The 17,470-nt window shown below is 43.8% G+C and overlaps 1 protein-coding gene across 2 annotated transcripts in view; it reads left to right on the forward strand.

Moving 5' to 3' along the window:
• Positions 1 to 17,470, forward strand: part of Rsu1 (Ras suppressor protein 1) — a 171,380-nt gene that overhangs the window by 26,524 nt on the left and 127,386 nt on the right. Inside the window, exon 3 of one of the 2 annotated variants that reach the window (XM_050144794.1) lies at positions 642 to 692. The exons of the other annotated variant lie outside the window; for it this stretch is intronic. Within the exon in view, the coding sequence (XP_050000751.1) occupies positions 642 to 692 (51 nt within the window). The remainder of the gene's footprint in view (positions 1 to 641; positions 693 to 17,470) is intronic. 2 annotated transcript variants of the gene reach the window in all.

Consider the following 17,470-nt stretch of genomic DNA (forward strand, 5'->3'; position numbering starts at 1 on the left):
ATATATGTATACACACACACACACATACACACACACACATATATGTACCCTGTAGAGTTTTGGAACCCAGTGGACCATGGCAAGTTCCTTGGGGACACAGATAGAGCCTGAAAACTGGCAATCAGTACACATTCCAAGTCAGTACTTTCACTTATCAACTAAATTATGTTTAGAGGATGTCAGAGATGTTTATCTCTGATCCTGCAGTTATCTGTAAAGGAATTCCAGTGTGGACAGTGGGGTGGAGCTGCGCTCCTTGTCGACTTACATCAGTTGGATATGAAGGTTTTATTTGGTACTTTGTTTTGTTTCTCTGCAGTCTTGGACCTTTCTTCTGAGCTGCCCTGTATTGGAATGGATGATTTGAGTTAGGCCAGCTGACCAGGTCTCCAAGTAAAGCTAAGCGGTCCTTGTAATGTTTGATCTGTAACAGGAATCTCATTAGCTCCAACTTGCCGTGCTAATTGCACCATTTATTGCCTGGCTTCTTTGCCCCGTCTAGCACTGAGAAGGCAGTCTGCATGAATCCTAGCTTGTATTCTGAGTGGCAGGCATCTCCACCTTTGAACACAGTTTTGCAGCCTGCCTGGGAGAGAAGGGAGTGCAACTGTGACATTCCTGTTTTGTTCTTTCTTTTCCAGTCTCCTTGGCCCATATCACACAACTGGTGCTCAGTCACAACAAGCTAACAAGTAAGTGAAGCTTCTTTTTCATTACATGGCTTCCCGCCTACATTTTGCCACAGTGCCGCTGATTCTGTTATTCTTTCCACTAAAGAAAGTAATGAGAAGTGATCACTTGGAACAAAATTAAAGTTTATTTAGGTGACAGTGAAGATGTGCATGTTCCCCTTCTCTCTCTCTCTCTGCATTCTGTGCTTGTCTCTACTTTGAGAATGCTTTCCTATCCTGAATCCGCTGGGGAATGGAAATGCCTGGCCAGTGGTTAGCATTTCCTGAGGAATGTATTGAGCTGGGTGTGGCCCTGCACAGCTGGAGTTCCAGCTGTGCAGGAGGCTGAGGCAAGAAGATGTCTTCAGCCCAGATGTTCAAGTCCAGCCAAGGGCACAATCCTGGGTGCCCCCCCCACACTCTCAACAACAAAACAAAGCTATATTAGAATAAAAATTCTCCTGTATTTCTTCCTATAGTGGGGAAGATTTCATTGTTGGATATGCTTTTTGTCCCTGCTTTATAGATGGACAAAAGCTCACAAAATTGTCTACATTGAATACATTTCTCTCTCTCTCTCTCTCTCTCTCTCTCTTTTGAGGCTGGTTCCGGGCCCCTCCTGTGGGATTCTCACGGGCATCCATGGTGTTTTGAAGTGCTTCACATGCAGCAGAATTAATACCTGTTTTAAAAGGAATATCAGACGTGAACGATGGTCCATTTCCCTCTTGGCGTTAAGGCTTTAAAGACTTTAATGGCCGGGGCCCACTCTCCTTCCTCCTTCCTAATTGACTGTCACATCTTCCCACTTCCCATATTTCCTGCAGACTAGAATGATTTTCTCGTCATGTGGCAAGCATTTGTTAGGGGGCTTTCCGAGTCCGATGGCGTTGAGCGGAATGTCACGGTGAGGGATTTGTGTTGTGAATTTATGTGTGCATGTGCATTATACGTAGCCGGAGGCGATGCCAGCGAGCTGTTGATTATTGAGGATCAAGAGTGGCGTAAAGGAGGGCCCCTCATGTGCTAGAAACGAGCCGATTAGCTCATTTTTAGGCAGAACACATGTTTGTGAGGAAAGGCGGAGTGGCACCACTGTTGTGTTTAAGTAGCAGTGACCACAGAAGCTGAAAATGAGATCTCCGTGTCCCGCGTAACCTTTGTTGTTACAGGGAATGTGCTGGTTGTGTTGTTTTTATAGGCCCCGTCTTGCTGTACTTGGTGACCACAATTCCAGCTCAGAGGAGCTTTGCAGTTTGTTTTGAAAAGTGCCCCACACATGATCTCAGAATTCCCTGGGACTTCCCAGTAGGGATTCTCTAAACTTCGAGTTTGCAGTTTATAAAAGTGTTAGCTGATCAGTAGGTCTAAGGTTTGTTCGCTTAGATTTGCGCAAGACAGTCGGATGTGTTGCATCCCTATAGACCATTCGTCAATCTAGCTTTTTAAAAAAGCATCCCAATAGCTGTTTTTTCTTTCATTTTGCACACCTGCAGACGGGTCAATCTGTCTCTTTCTCCATCAGCTACTTTAGAGAGGTGTAAATGTGGTAAACTGTAATAGACTGACCATGGAAGAATCCAAACCTGGTCTTCTATCCCCATTTGCTTCTTCTCCCTCCATGTGAGACGCTCCTGACCTAATCCAGTAAGCGTTAATTAATCGTCTTGGTAGACTCTATTTCAAGCCGTCCTGTAGTGTCAGTGACACCCGATCTGTTCTACTAAGGTCAAATTAGCATCTTTTACTATTTTTCTGGCATTTAAATGAATGACTTCGCTGTGGTTTTTCAAGTGTTTATAGTAAATATGTCCATTTGATGGAAATATAAATATGCATTAACCGTTCACGGCTGAGCCCACCCTCCTGTCACTTTCTATTCTAATCAGTGTCTTTCACTTCCCATGGTTCTTTAATAGGGGCCGCCTGACAAGGCTACATTTAAACCACTGGGACTCAAAATACAAACCCCTCAGCACTGCTTACTTTTGTCTCGCTAAAATATTTGTGTTTTTCTCTCACTGTGCCAATTACACTGCTCTCTGACATTTCTGCTCTCCTGCCTGCCTGCGGAAGGAATGACTAGCTTATCCAGACTGGGACCTTGTCTGACGCCGCCATTTGCTTCTGAGTTAACATCTGCAGAGACGTCTGATCACTGTGGCGCTGGGTTGACAGCCCTTTTCCTGTTGGGCTTTTGACCTAGATAGATCCATATAGGGCGATACACTACAAGTAAGGTTATCAATACCTTAAGGAGGCCTTTATTATTCCTGAGGTTGTCCAATATTTTTGTGTGCAGAATGTGTGTGTGTGTTTAAGCGCGTCATGTGTTCACGTGTGTGGGTACACGAACACATAGACACTGGAGCTTGAAGCCAAGTATCTTCCTTTGTTTTCTCTTTACTTCTTGCACTGAGCGTGGGGCTCACCTTTTTGCCTAGGCTGGGAGCCACCTGTTTCTGCCTCTCCCACCTGCTGGGATTACAGCTGCACCAACCTCCATGCTGTTTTTATTTGGGTTCTGGTGATCTAGACTTGGGTCCCCGAGCTTATAAAGCTGCCCTGTACTCGCCCAGCCCTAGAATTGTATTTTACTTTTTATTTTACCTGAACTCATTCTTTCTTTATGTATATCTGAATCTGACTTCTTTCTAAAGAGCCGTTATTCATTCATTCACTCATTCATTTACTTATTCATGATGCCAGGGATGAAACCCAGAGCTTTGTGTATACAAGGCAAGCATACTGCCAGTCCAGAGATTCTTGAAGCCTTATCTAACTAAGAAACAACAAAAATGAAAAATCCAAGGCTCAAAGTAAACTGTTGGAGCTTCATTTCCATCCCAAGGAAACTATTTAAATGTCAAATGGGGCAACTGGGGCAGTGCTGATGGATTCTGATAAAGTCACCTAGGGAACTAATGTTAACAGTAACTTTCCCAGACACGCTTGCCTTTGTGGGAGGCCTAGCCAAGGATCTGCCTGCTGAGACGAAGGAATCCCGTAAGAAGAGAGTGTTTATCACAGTTGTCTGTCCCTGACCACTTTTGCCATGACCTGTGCAAGGTCATCCTGTGTGAGTACTAGCTTTGCATCTTCTCCAGCTGGCTTCCTAACTTGGTCCTAAACGTTTTTGGAGATGTTAGCATCATTGCAAAGAATTTCTGGGGGAGACAATCATTTTAAGTCTTGTCCACTAGAGGTCACTGTTGAGACACACATTTGACTCTGGTACGTCCACCCCCCCCCCCCACGTCTGCTACCTAAGATTGAAAAACAAGTTCGTGTTGTCAGAAGAAATGTTTTTGGCAGCTCTCTGGCTTGGCTTTGTACCACAGGGCATGTTGCTGTTGCCATTTACATCGTGAAGTTTTGTTACATTTACAATAGCTCTTTATCAGAGGAACTATTTGGTTTTTATGTTTGGCTGTTAAAACTGAAATATGTATTCAGTTCCACACACCACTGTTTTTCACTGTTCATTATTGCTGCTTTCTTAAGTGAGGAACGGTTCTTTTCCCACTAGGTCTAAGTAGAAGGGAATGTGTTCCTTGCTACACTGTTTCGTATTGGGTGTCACTGAGATTTTCTATAGCAGGATGTTCAGCATACACATGCCTGTGACCAGATGTTAATTTACAAATAAAAGAAATGGGAAATATTCATCTTGCTCACATTCATACTGATTTTTACACTGACGAATAATGCTGTTTAGGGACAGATGCTAGGAGTTATCACATGGGTTTCCTTCAACCTGAGATGAAAGCCTCTAGACGTTCATTTTCAACATGACACTTCTCTTGACTTTGGAAAGTGATCCTGTATGAACAAGCATCTGTAGATACTGCAAGCAGCTTAGATAAAACAACAGCGTGTCTCATTGTACAGCCCCTACGTGTCGCGCATGGAGCCATCATCAGTTTGAGCTGTGAACTCAGATCACATCTCTTATCTTTGCTACCAGTGAGCAGCCCTCTGTTTTAGACAACGTGCCCCAAGTGTGTGTCTCTGAATGAAATCGTAAAGTTGGATGCTTTAACTTTTAACTGTCACGTGGGACATTTCCTGAGGTATTGCCAGTTATGGCTGCAGTTTGGGATCTTAGCCGTGGGCTTTATCTTGTCATTTAATGTATTGGCAATGGCTTGTTAGGTAGTAAACTCAAGTGTTATGGCCAGATATGACTTTTGAAAAGGCGATTTCCCATTACTGAGGGCTCAGATGTGAATCTGAAATCATAGTGAACAAGAAAATTCTAGGACATTTTCTTTAGTGATTTCATTTGTTTAAAAAACCGAGGTTGATATTCTGAGTACATAGCCAGTTAGGCCATTGCTTGTAAATTTTATGCAGACCAGTAGAATATGCACCACCAGTATCATTGTAAATGAACTGAGCAGGCTAAGGAAGAACACACAGCCCTGGGAAAATGTGCAGATCCAGCTGTAAAGAAGAAAATGGAACCGGTTTTAAAAGTGGGATACATTGACGACCTTCCCCATAGCCATAATGGGTTGTTGGATGAGCGAGAAGAATTACCTGTCCCAATTCATAATAATGACCTTCACCACCCTCTCAAGACCTTGCTGCTCCTGGCTCTCTAGTTACTCCCTCTCTCATAGCTTATCTGTCATCCTGTATGCAAAAATTTCTGTTCCTGGCTTGGATGAAATTAAAGTATGAAGTGGGGTATGCAAAATAAATCTCCTGCACCATGAATTTATCCTGTGACAGTATCAAAACAACTTGCCGTTTGCATTTTAACAGAGCACAAATGTATTTATAACACAGAGGCTTTGATCAATAGCTTATTTTTTTAATTAGTGCACATTTATCAGTTTGTTATTGTGCCATCGTTTGAAAGATTGGAGTTGGAAAAGTGTGCACATAGTATTTTTGAACCTGACAGCTATTAATTAAACAATATCTCTCTGCCGGTCCTGGTCGTCAGGTTACCTTGAAAAATTGCCTGCAGTTGGCCGTGTGCTGTTATTTTTGGCATCAGTAAGCAGGCATGTGATGTCATCACGTATGAGAGCGTGGTCCAGCCCCAGGTCAGATCTCAGGCAGTGAGTGCAGTGAATGGAGATTGTTCGTGGCATCCCTTGGGTGATTGACGCTGTTCCTTTCGGTCCGTTTGCTCCTAGCTCCTGTGACACCTCACCCTTGGCTGATGGGCCATGTTCCTTTTGGTCCCCTGGCTGCTAGTTCCACCCCCCAAAAGTACCTATTTTAGTATCCTTTTTCTTGGGACTTGGTTCCATGATAAAAGGAAGCCACCTAAAATATAGCATATTAATTCTCTGATGGTATCGTTTCAAATGGGAGGACATCAATCATGACAGCTTGAGAATGGTGACAGGCTGTGAAAATATAAGATGGGACAGAGGAGCCTGTTATCTTCCAAATCCTAACCAGCCCATCCTACGGGTTGATATTGAGCAGTTCTTCTTTCTATTTACAGTTAAATGTCTGTCAAGCAGAAATGGCTTAATAACAAAATAGGATCTGCATATAGTGTTGTCCAATGTCCAAGACCATGAACCAGCCAAGGTTAAGTCAAGGACAACAAGCACACACACACACACACACACACACACACACACACACACACACACACACGAGATGGGGGTGGACATAGAAAGTGAATGAATATATCCTAGAATGTGCAATATACAGGCATGAACATCTTAAAAAGGATTCCTTAACTTCTTAAATCATTGAGTTATTATTATTATTACCCTTATTATTTAAAAATCAAAGGAAAACTGATCATAATCCCTGGAGATGTGCCCGTGGGGCTTATGATTTTACTGTCCTTGGGTCCTGCTCTGCCCAGAAGTGAGTTCTTTAAGCCGATGCATCTCAGATTCGGAAACTCTGGGCTGGAGGAAACACAGGACAGGAAAAACTGATGCTGTTTCTTGAAGAAAGTTCCCCAGAACTTTAAAACATGATTTTCATACAGAATGAAAAACTCAAATAAAAAGTGTTCATATCTACCACCTAATTTATCAGCTTAAATTTACATTTCAAAATAAGGATTTCTAATCTTGTAGCCCCTGGTCTTGAGTAAAATGTGGTTATACATACATACACACACACACACACACACACACAGAGATCTGTGTGTGTTTTTAAGTAATGAATTTCTTTAGAATGTTTTCTTTTTCTCTGTCACTTAGTCTATTAGGACAGAATCTGAACTGTCTTTTGTATGGTTTTTATTTTATTTTCGGTATTCTTTCTCCTCGCCTGTATGTTCTTTGTTCTACTCATTTTCAGCTCTGAAGCTCTGGCTCCTCTTTCTGAAACCTGCTATTGTTCAGACACACAAGGGAACTCCCGTCACTTCCATGAAGTCCTCTTCTCCCTCAGAATGGACCATGGCTGTGTGGCATGTAATAGAAGACACCCCACGATCCATCGGGTCAAAGGGCAGCACCCCACATATGAAATTATCTGAGAATTAAGTGAGACAAGAGATGCCATTCATGCAACCAAACTCTCCTTTAAGTGGAGGAGTTAGACTTAATGTGGTTAGATAATCGGAGTCAGAAGGGCTGTGTCTTCCTGCAGCCCGAGTCTCTGCACCCCCATGTCCATGGCCGCTTCTGTATGTGAACTATGTGTGCAGTTTAACTGTCCCAGGCAAGGGAAATCCAGTGCTTCCTGGACCAAGCATTTCTGCGACTCTAGAGTTTTACTTGTTTCTATTAGACAAGGGAGAATTGCCAAGGTTGGAGGGCAGGACTTACATCTTGAGTTTGAAACCACTCAGTGATAGACATATCTCTGGCCATCTTCTTCCACTTCCCCTTCCTTCCCTGCTCATGGAATTACACTTTTCCTCAGCTTCTAAACTTATGCTCTAATAGGAAGAGAAGCAACCCCATGTGGTCTCTTATGGAAGTAATTCTCATTTTTAAGGGGAGACAGAAACTATTGGCAAAGCATGCTCTGAGCATGTGTTGAAGGTTTGATTCAAGTACTGTCTGCCTCTTATTGTTAGCAAGCATATATGAGCCATCCATGTGTTCATATACTGTATATGTTATACTATACTGTACTGTACTCTATACATACTAAAGTGTGCACATTAAAGAAACTAAACAGCTTTTTTACACTCACGCTCGCTTCCTCTGTTAATGGAGGACCTTGTGTGCATTTTGTTTGTTTCTCTTGATGTTTCTGAGCTTCTGGGGCATTTTTCATAGCAGGAGCGCTGTTCTTTTCTTCCTTTTCACTAGATGTCACTTCTTTCCCACGCCTCTGAGCGCTAATTGTTCTGCCCAACCCCCAAATGACAGCTGTCTGCTGATGTGTGACTGAATTAGTGGAGACCGGAATCAAGTGTCATTAGGAATCTGTTTCCCAGCAGAACCCGGGGTAAGTCCTCTTGAAGACAGTACGGACTGCCCCTGCTTTCCTGTCTGCGAAGTTAGTGCAGGCGTCAGGCGCCGCTCGGAAGGGGAGCAGCCCGTGCCTGTCGGCTCTTCGTGTGTCTCCTTTAGTTGTGCGTGAACACTTTTTATAGCTCAGGGACCTATGTTTTTGCACATTTGGTTTCATATTACACAATCCGCCTTATTGCTTATTTATGCCATTTCTCTTAATTTTTGTATGACGGATGGTTCGCATTGCTGCTGGTAGGAGAGGGACCATATTTGTGTGTCTGTGCAATGATTAACTCAGGGATATTTTTGTTTTGTTCTGGTTTGGTTTTTGGTTCATAACACTTTTTAAACTGCAGAATCCTAAAGAGGACCATGAAATGTGTTTGCCCCTGGGCACCCATGCTCCGCAGATCCTTGTTGATTAACCGCAGGTGGAATTATTGTAGTTACCTGTAAGTCTAATAATACTTGGGGAGCTGGTGGCCTTCATTAAGGTGGAGGCTTAGATACTTTGTGAATTTTTATTTTTACCTTGAGGGACATCTGGAACCTTTTAAATGAAAACTTGCTTCAGTGTTTCATAAACTTTATGTTTTTAAATAACCTGTAACTACTGGAATTCACTGCTTTAATAGCTGCTTTGGAGGAAACCCCATAAAACCTGTGAAGCTGAACATGATTAGTGTACTTTTGAACTTCAAACTTGTACAGTAATATATAATTACTTCATTATCCACCTCGTGGTTCTGGACGGAAAGCAAAGGTAATTAATCACCATCAGCACAAATGTTCTTTTTTATTTGCATATAAAATTCCAAGGAGCATAAGTTCTTGCATGCGAGAGTAAAGATCTCTCTTTTACATGGAATCACTGAAATCGCATTGAAGGTTAGGACTCCTGGTTTGCTGTAGGAATTGGCACACATGTACTGAGCCTAGACAGTGCCTCCGGTGGGACTAGGAGCTGTTTTCTAACTGGGATGGGTAAGGGTTAAAGGCCCTCTGGCTTTATTTTCTCCAGCCATGCTCCAAGCCATATGGCCAACAGGTTCTGTGATCCTAGTTTCATTTAGGCCACAGGAGGACAGTGGCCATCCAGTGTCCTGATCCATGAAAACTCTGGTCGTAGATGTGCTGGCTCTTCCTCTTCTGTCTTGGATGGTCGTATATGTTATGAGAAGCTTTGCTCATTTTCATGTACGTGTCCTTGGTAGCATTTCTTTACCTTTGATGTAGGAACAAGCTAGCTTAGTATTCTTCACCACCCATTCTTCTTTTCTGTTTAAAAGAAAGGCCATAAAAACCTAGAGTGTAAAAAATAAGACCATGCCAGGCGGTGGTGGTGCACAGCTTTAATCCCAGCACGTGGGAGGTAGAAGCAGGTGGATCTCTGTGAGTTTGGGGCCAGCTTGGTCTATAAAGTGAGTTCCAGGACAGGCAAGGCTAATATACAAAGAACTCAAGAAACTGGTTATCAAAACAACAAATAATCCGATAAAAAAAAAATGGGTACAGACAAACAGAGAACTCACAAAAGACAAATCTAAAATGGCTGAAAAACACTTAAGGAAAGGTTCAACATCCTTAGTCATTAGAGAAATGCAAATCAAAACAACTCTGAGATTCCATCCTACACCTGGAAGAATGGCCAAGATCAAAAGCACTGATGACAGTTTATGCTGGAGAGGTTGTGGGGAAAAGGGAACACTCCTGCATTGCTGATGGGAATGCAAGCTGGTACAGCCACTTTGGATATTATGTGGCAATTTCTTGGAAAATTAGAAACAGTCTACCTCAAGACCTAGCAATACCACTCTTGGGTATATACCCAAAGGATGCTCAATCATACTACAAGGACATGTGCTCAACTGTGTTCATAGCAGCATTATTTGTAATAGCCAGAACCTAGAAACAGCCTAAAAGCCCCTTGACTGAAGAATGGATAAAGAAAATGTGGTACATTTACACAATGGAGTACTACACAGTGGAGAAAAAATAATGACCTCTAGAAATTTGCAAGCAAATGGATGAATCTAGAAAAAAACATATTGAGTGAGGTAACCCAGACCCAGAAAGAAAATATAATATATGCTCACTCATAAGTGGCTTTTAGACATAAAGCAAAGAAAAACCAGCCTACAATTCACAATCCCAGAGAACCTAGACAACAATGAGGACCCTAAGAGAGACATACATGGATCTAATCTACATGGGAAGTAGAAAAAGACAAGATCTCCTGAGTAAATTGGGAGCATGGGGATCAGGGGAGAGGGGAGGAAAGAAGGGGAGTAACTCAATAAAAAAATTTAAAAAACCCAACCTCTCCCCCACACAAAACAAATAAATAAAAAACAAGAGCACATAGTTTTGTTAGGGCAGTAGCCAAAATACTTATTTTGAAACTTTTATTGGTGTGTGTGTGTGTGTGTGTGTGTGTGTTTCGGGGTACACCTGCCACGGTGTGCATGTGGAGATCAGAAGACAACAATGTGGAGTCACTTCTCTCCTTCTGCCTTCATGTGGTCTTTATGGTGAGGATCAAACTCAGGCCACTGGGATTCCCTGTAAGTGCTTTACCCCCAAAGCGTCTTGCTGCCCCCTCCTCCCGCACATATTTAACACACTAGGCTTTTCAAAACAGTGATGTGTGTTGTAATTTATTTTGACCCCCTTCAGTGCGATATTGTGGGGGCTAATGGATCTGGGTTAGGTGACGCCTTTGTGTCCCTGGAAATGGACAGGTGGCGACAGTGTTCCGCCTTATCCCTCGGCAGATGTGTGCGCTCCTGTGCCTGCTGCTTTCAGCCTTGTGCTGGTGGTGCAGGCTCATGACCCTGTGAGGTGTGTGCTCTGGGTCTCCCTCTCCTCATCCTCTGGGAATTTCCATTCCATCACTGGCTTTCCATAAAGGACGTTAAAACTGAGCTGTGAATCAGCTTCTTTGAAAATCGTCTGAAGACTGCGTCCCCTGGGCTCTGCATCCCAGCCCAGCAGTCGCTGGAGCTTAGACAGCTTTTGGTGCTTCTGCAGAAGTCGTCACAGTGTAGCTTTCACCACCCCACGTTTGGTGGTGGGGGCTGGGAGAAGGTCACCTCCGGATTCTATGCCTTCGCTTCTGATGGAAACCCACATGTTCTGCGCTGCTCCTGGCTTCCTGGCAGCGTGGGTGTTAACATGGTGCACGGTCTATTAGCTGCCCTTCTGGAGCTATAGGAGAACCACTGTCGGTATTAACCATATGGCTCCAAAGACCAATACGTGGCTTCCTGACCCCTCCGTGGGCTGCTCCCAGGCAGGGCTCCCATCCTTATGTTTTGCATGATGCCTGCTGTTCCCAGAGCCTGTCATTCTTCACAGTTTTGTTTCTTAGCCTTAGGGGGCAAAATGATTTTGCTCAAAGAACCCGTGGAATGACTGAACTTACCCAAGGCAGTCTGTGTGATGTGTCTTCATCTCTCCAGCCTGCCCTGGTGTGGCACTCCAGCACCTGAACTGTCTGTACAGGACCGTACTTGCTCATGATGAGTGTGGTCCTGGGTGGCTGAATTCAGTGACTTGAGGATTTCCACCTTTGTGTGTCGTTTATCTTACCCACCACGGTTCTCACCAGGGGAATCTCAGCTGGAGAAGCTGGTGTTGACTAGTAATGTGGTATGGTAGCGTCTAGGTTGGGTGGATTCGTCTCCAAGTACTTTTTCTTTTTTTCTTCCTTTTCCTGCTTTTCATCAGTTCCCCAGGCTCTGTCTTGTTTGGGTAAGATTGCTCATATGACTATCACTGTAATTGTGTGGAGTAATGGGTAGACATTGAAGACGTGATCATAATAGGACCAATAGACTGACAGATCTCCAAACTGGAAAAGGCTATCTACCAACAGCAGCCTTGGCATCCCTTAGAGCTGATGGGAAATGCAGGTTCCCAGGTCCATCCCCATGCCTCTGAGATGAAAATCTAGGCCACCCCATCTGTAAATCTTTCACTGCTCAAGTCTTATGCTCCATGTCTTAGGATGGAGAGTCCTAGAGCAGTACTGCCCAGCAGAACATTCTGCAGAGGTGGAAATAAAGAGTCTAGAGACTGTGAACCTCGTGGGATTGTTCAGCCCTTCCCAATGTGAAAGTGCAGTGGCGACCACTGAAAGATGAAATGTTTCTTTTCTTGTGTGGTTTCACTGATTTCCAGTTCGTCCTAGCTGGGAAGGCACGATCGAGTGACTCAGTTCATGGTGACAGGAGCTTGTGGCATAGCCTTACGTGGCTCCGCTGCGGACCAAGAAGTAGAAAGAGTGGGATTTGAACCAGGGGCTGGACTGTCCTCTTCAAGACCTGCCCCTAGTGACTTACTAGGCAACAGGCCCCACCCCTTCAAGACTCCACAGCCTCCCCAAACAGCGCCACCAGCCAGGTAACAAGTGCTCAGAGCATGAGCCTGTGAGGTCTTTTCAGATCCTAATCATAGCAGTATTTTTTTTTCACTTTGATTAATCTAGTTTTAAACATATATATAAATAGTGGTTACCCACTGACCAGCTTGGCTCTAGCGAAATTTTGTTACTGTATTCATACACTCTTAAAATGCTTAAAGATAACTTATCAGTCACAGAATTACTAATTTTACACCACAGAACAGAATTCTCCAAGAGTAGATCTCTTGCTGTGACCTCGTTTGTCTTACTCCTCCTCTTGCTGGGGGCGCTCTGCTGCTTGCCAGCTAGGTGCGGAAAACCCTTCTCAAGAGTCCCTTATTGGCCATGTGGCTTGTGCTGGTTGTAAATATAAAATGATGAGGGGCTAGAGAGATGGCTTCCTAGTTAAGGACACTGGCTGCTCTCGCAGAGGACCTAGGTTTGATTCTCAGTACCCACATGGCAGCTCCCAGCCATCTCTTTCTCCAATTCAAGGTGATCTGATGCCCTTCTCTGGTCTCCTCAGGCTTCAGGCATGCACGTGGTACATAGACATACATGCAGACAGAATATCACATATACATAAATTTTAAAAATGTGTATAGCTTGGCGGCAAATGTCCCTTTAGATGTCACATTCTTCCTCGGGAATGCCCGTGATCTGTAGGATGTGATGGAGAGAGACTTCTTGCTCTACAGTGGCCCAAGGGGAACTCTAAGTGGGACCCACTTTGTCGTTCTTGAACCTGTCATCCTCCTATCTTAGTCCCCTGAGTGATGGTATTACAGATGCGTGACACCGTGCTGGCTCTGATGAAGCCCCCTCAAAGACAAGCTAATGAGGCCTTTAAGTCCCTCGGGGGTTTTTTTTGTTGTTGTTGTTGTTTGTTTGTTTGTTTGTTTTTGTGTGGAACCTCCCAAATACTTTGGAGACTATTTCCTGAATTGCTGAGTCTGAGCCAGAATATAAGATAGACGGACCTGGAACCTTCCAGATACTTTGGAAACTATTTTCTGAATTGCTGAGTCTGAGCCAGAATATAAAGTAGACAAGCCTCTAAGACAACATTCATAATTTTTGCTTTGTTTGGTTTTATTTTCATTAAGTAAAAACTTGAAGGAAGAAATAGGGCCGTGCTGGGTTGGTTTGTCTAAAATTGTTAGAAACCCCAGAATGTACTCAGCAAACAGGCCTTGGGCTTAACATCTGGGCTAAAAAGGAGCCCCGGAAGTGGTGTGGTCTTCCCATTGACACAGAGTATGACCTTGGGAGCCTGGGAGGAGCAGAGAACAGTTGTGGCCTTCCTCCCAAATTTAGCAGCTGAACTCTCAAAATTAGAGGACCTGTCACTGACAAGACAGAGAATGCTCCTAAGTCCTTTGTGACAAGCATAGCTCTGCATGACTGCACATCCTAATTGGGGACCCCAGAGTTGCATGATTTGAATCTATTATCATTGATTTTCACAATCCTTCTCTTCTTAGACTCATAAAATGTTAAAAGCAGGTAGAAGAGGATTTAAAATGACCACAATTCGCTTTCTCATTCTACTCTGGAGGAAAAGGAGTTCCGGAGAGGTTGTCTGTTGTAAGGAGACACCCAGTAAGGACAAGGCAGAGTCAGGAGCGTCTGAGTCAGCCTGTGATGTCTGACCAGATACCTAGTACTTCTCTGCTGCTTCTGGGCACACAATTCTGCATCGTCTAGGGACCCGATGCTCCCAGAACATGCACTGTGCAGGCAGATGGACAGGGTTTCCGAGTGGTAATAAGAGACATTGATGCACACTGTTTACTTATATTCTCTTAAAAATTTTTTTGAAGTTGTATTTATTTGTTGTTTTGTGTGTCTGTGTGATGTGTATCTGTGCATGCTGTGGTGTATATGTAGAGGTTAGAGGGCAACCTCTACAGTCACTCCTTACATCACGTGGATTCCCTGGAACTCAGTGGCACAATCAGTTAGCCTGTGGTACTTATATGACATCATGTGGCTCCCCAAGGGTTAAATACAAGTTCTCTGCCTTGGAAGTGTCTTTAACTGCTGAGCCATCTCACCAGCACCCTTAATTATGTTTTCAAGTGCTTTTTTTTGCTAACATGTCCCACGGATGCCGTGGAATACTCCAGAAGAGGCTTTTGCCTGGCGAGATTTTGCAGCCACCTTACCCTAACGGTTGGGATCGTCTGTGCTGTGTATACACATGATTTATTCACCACAGCTCTCTATTGCTAACCTTTTAAGTCGGTCATGGTTTTGTGAGGATAAGTGGGCTTTCCAGATACTGCCTCTGTTTCCATGGTAGACTATGACAACAACCCTTCTTTTGTAACTTTCTCTAAATAGCACAGCAAATCTCTTACTTTACCTGCAAAGCATCACTACCCTAGATGTCAGGAGTATAGCACCCTGCACATGCTTAGCAGTCTCTGAATTTTGGTTGGATGAATGGTCTTCTGTCCCAATAAATCGGAATGTTATTTTATTTTTACCAGGGCTGATGAAAAATTCTGTAGTTTACAGGGAAATAATAGCTATGCACTTGGTTCTTCCCTTCCCATGTGAATGGAGTCTCAACACAACGCATTCAAATGCACACCAAAAGGCTGAGAGAGGTTTGGTAAATTGAATGCAGGGTTATTGTTTGTGTCCACTAAACAAAGTCCTAAATCACATTTAACATAATTGGTGGTTTTAAATTGGACCACTTTAGCAAGGAGAGTGAAATAATCTCTCATCCTGTCAAAGAGGCGATACCTTTAGACCAGCATTTAATTGCATTGGCAGAGTAGGTTTGGGGAGGCGGCAGTAATTCTGGCCACATTATTCTTGGTTTGTGGCTAAATTGAGATCATCATTTTCTCTTGGTTTCAGTAACTTTCTTTATTGCTCTTCAAGCTAATCAGATCACTGCAGTGAGAGGAGGCTTCACTGTTAGCTCCAGGGTGGACAGAGAAGAGGGTTAGGTCTCTGGTAGCTGCCCTTCACTTTGGTCCGTGGAGAGAACACATACCCTTAGGGTAAAGTTTGATGCTTATATAAAGTGAACATCACTTATTTACATGAAAGAATACACACCTAAAATATGGTTTTGCCATCATTTTGTTAGACTTTTAGTTATTTGTTTGAGTATCCACAAGTCATCCTGAAATTCTTCCCAGCTGTCTAGACTATTCCATAAAATGCTGGTGTTTTTGTCTCCATCCATTTGGGGAGCTAATGCAAGGCTCTGTGGGACCACTGCCACCTGCCCGTGGCTGGAGTGTACCCTAATCTTTGCTTTCATGTCCCTCCTTCCAGTGGAAGCATTGCCTTTCCATCGTCCCAAGTATTTCCTCTCTTAAGGAAATCAGGCCATAGATTTGCCTGGAGAGATGGCTCAGCGTTAGAGGCTAGGCTCACAATCAAAATCAAAAGAAATTAGGCCACTGATACCTGTGGTCTTTCTCGGTGTTGAAAAGAGTGACTCAGAGCGAATACGAACAGTATCACCCTTTACTTTGTCTTGTCTGGGAGCTGCCAAGTGCTGTTCTTGGAATGGCTGTTTGGATCCATCTCTCAGATGTTTGGAATTTTCATACATCTGTGCAAAAGTCCTAAGCACAAGCACTCCTGGTTCTGAGTTTAGACTTAACTCAGAGTCAGGAAGGCTGGCCAGCAAAGCGACTTTCCCAGCTGTCAGGGGTGGGGAGAAGAGAGCTGAGCTGCTGGGAAGGGAAGTGAGTGCTCCACTATGAGGCATGGCCCGCTTGCTCGTGCTGCATCCAAGGCCACATGGGTGTTTTGAGTGGTCTGGAAAGTTTGGAAAGTATAGTTTCCGTGAACTACGGATAAGCTGCATGTGTTTGCTTACAGAAAATGAGATAACAATTAGGATAGATGAGTGGCAATATATTGAACTCCCCAACCAATCCCCCCCCCCCCACACACACACACTTTGCTACCATTTTGTCTCTCAGTGTCACTGGGGATTGGTTATAAGAGCCCTGGTTAACAAAATCCAGGGATTCTCGGGTCCCTTAGGTAAAGGGGCACAGTATACGCACATAACCCATGCACTTTCAATCATTCTAGATTACGATGGTATCTCATGAGATACAAATGCTTGTTAAACTGCATATTTAGGAAGTAATAACAAGAAAAGCCTGCTCTGTAAAGTCAGGATGGATGCAGTATTTTCTCCAAGTATTGTTGATCTTCGGTTGATTGACTCCTGGATGTGGTTTAATAAGAAGTAAACCCAGCCTACCTGTGAGCTAGTTGCTTACCTTGGAGCGCCATGACACTTCCATTTGAAAGCAAAAGGTGCTGCTGGTATTTGTGCACTCAGGGTTCCTCAAAGTAGCAGATACTAACGGCTGCCAAGACTTGTGAGACTTTTCATTCGCCTTCAGTCGTGGACTATAAGTAAGGAGATCCCATGCAGGTCCCAGGTGGTTCTCTTCACCCGTGACCTGCACACTACTGTCCACAGCATGCTACTGAGTTGGGTCTCTGCATTTCAACGTAAGAATGGATTGATTACCAGGCAGTGGTGGCACAAGCCTTTAATCCCAGCACTTGGGAGGCAGAAGCAGGCTTCTGTGAGTTCGAGGCCAGCTGTCTACAGTGTGAATTCCAGTTCAGCCAGGGCTGTTACATAGAGAAACCCTGTCTCAAACTTTACCCACTCACCAAAATAATGTATTGATCTGTTGTTAATATGGTGTGTGTGTGTGTGTGTGTGTGTGTGTGTGTTTTGATCAAAGTACATTACTCCAAAGGACAAAATTAGGAAGGAAGAACATTGGACATTGTACTGTTCTACTGTTTCAGGTTGAGGTTAAACTGTGATTGAGTTCAATGTTAACAAGGACAACTCCTCAGATACAGTATTATTTACGAAGCTTGAATGTAGCCTCATTCACTGCAGTTAGCTGTCTGGTGCTGGAGGTTCAAGGCAACCACAAGGAAGAGAATAACTGCAAGTGTTAGCCTTATGGCAAGGACATGTG

Source organism: Alexandromys fortis, unplaced genomic scaffold (genome assembly GCF_014885135.2).
Source record: "Alexandromys fortis isolate MF-2015 unplaced genomic scaffold, M_Fortis_MF-2015_v1.1 scaffold_52, whole genome shotgun sequence".
Classification (NCBI taxonomy): Eukaryota; Metazoa; Chordata; class Mammalia; order Rodentia; family Cricetidae; genus Alexandromys; species Alexandromys fortis.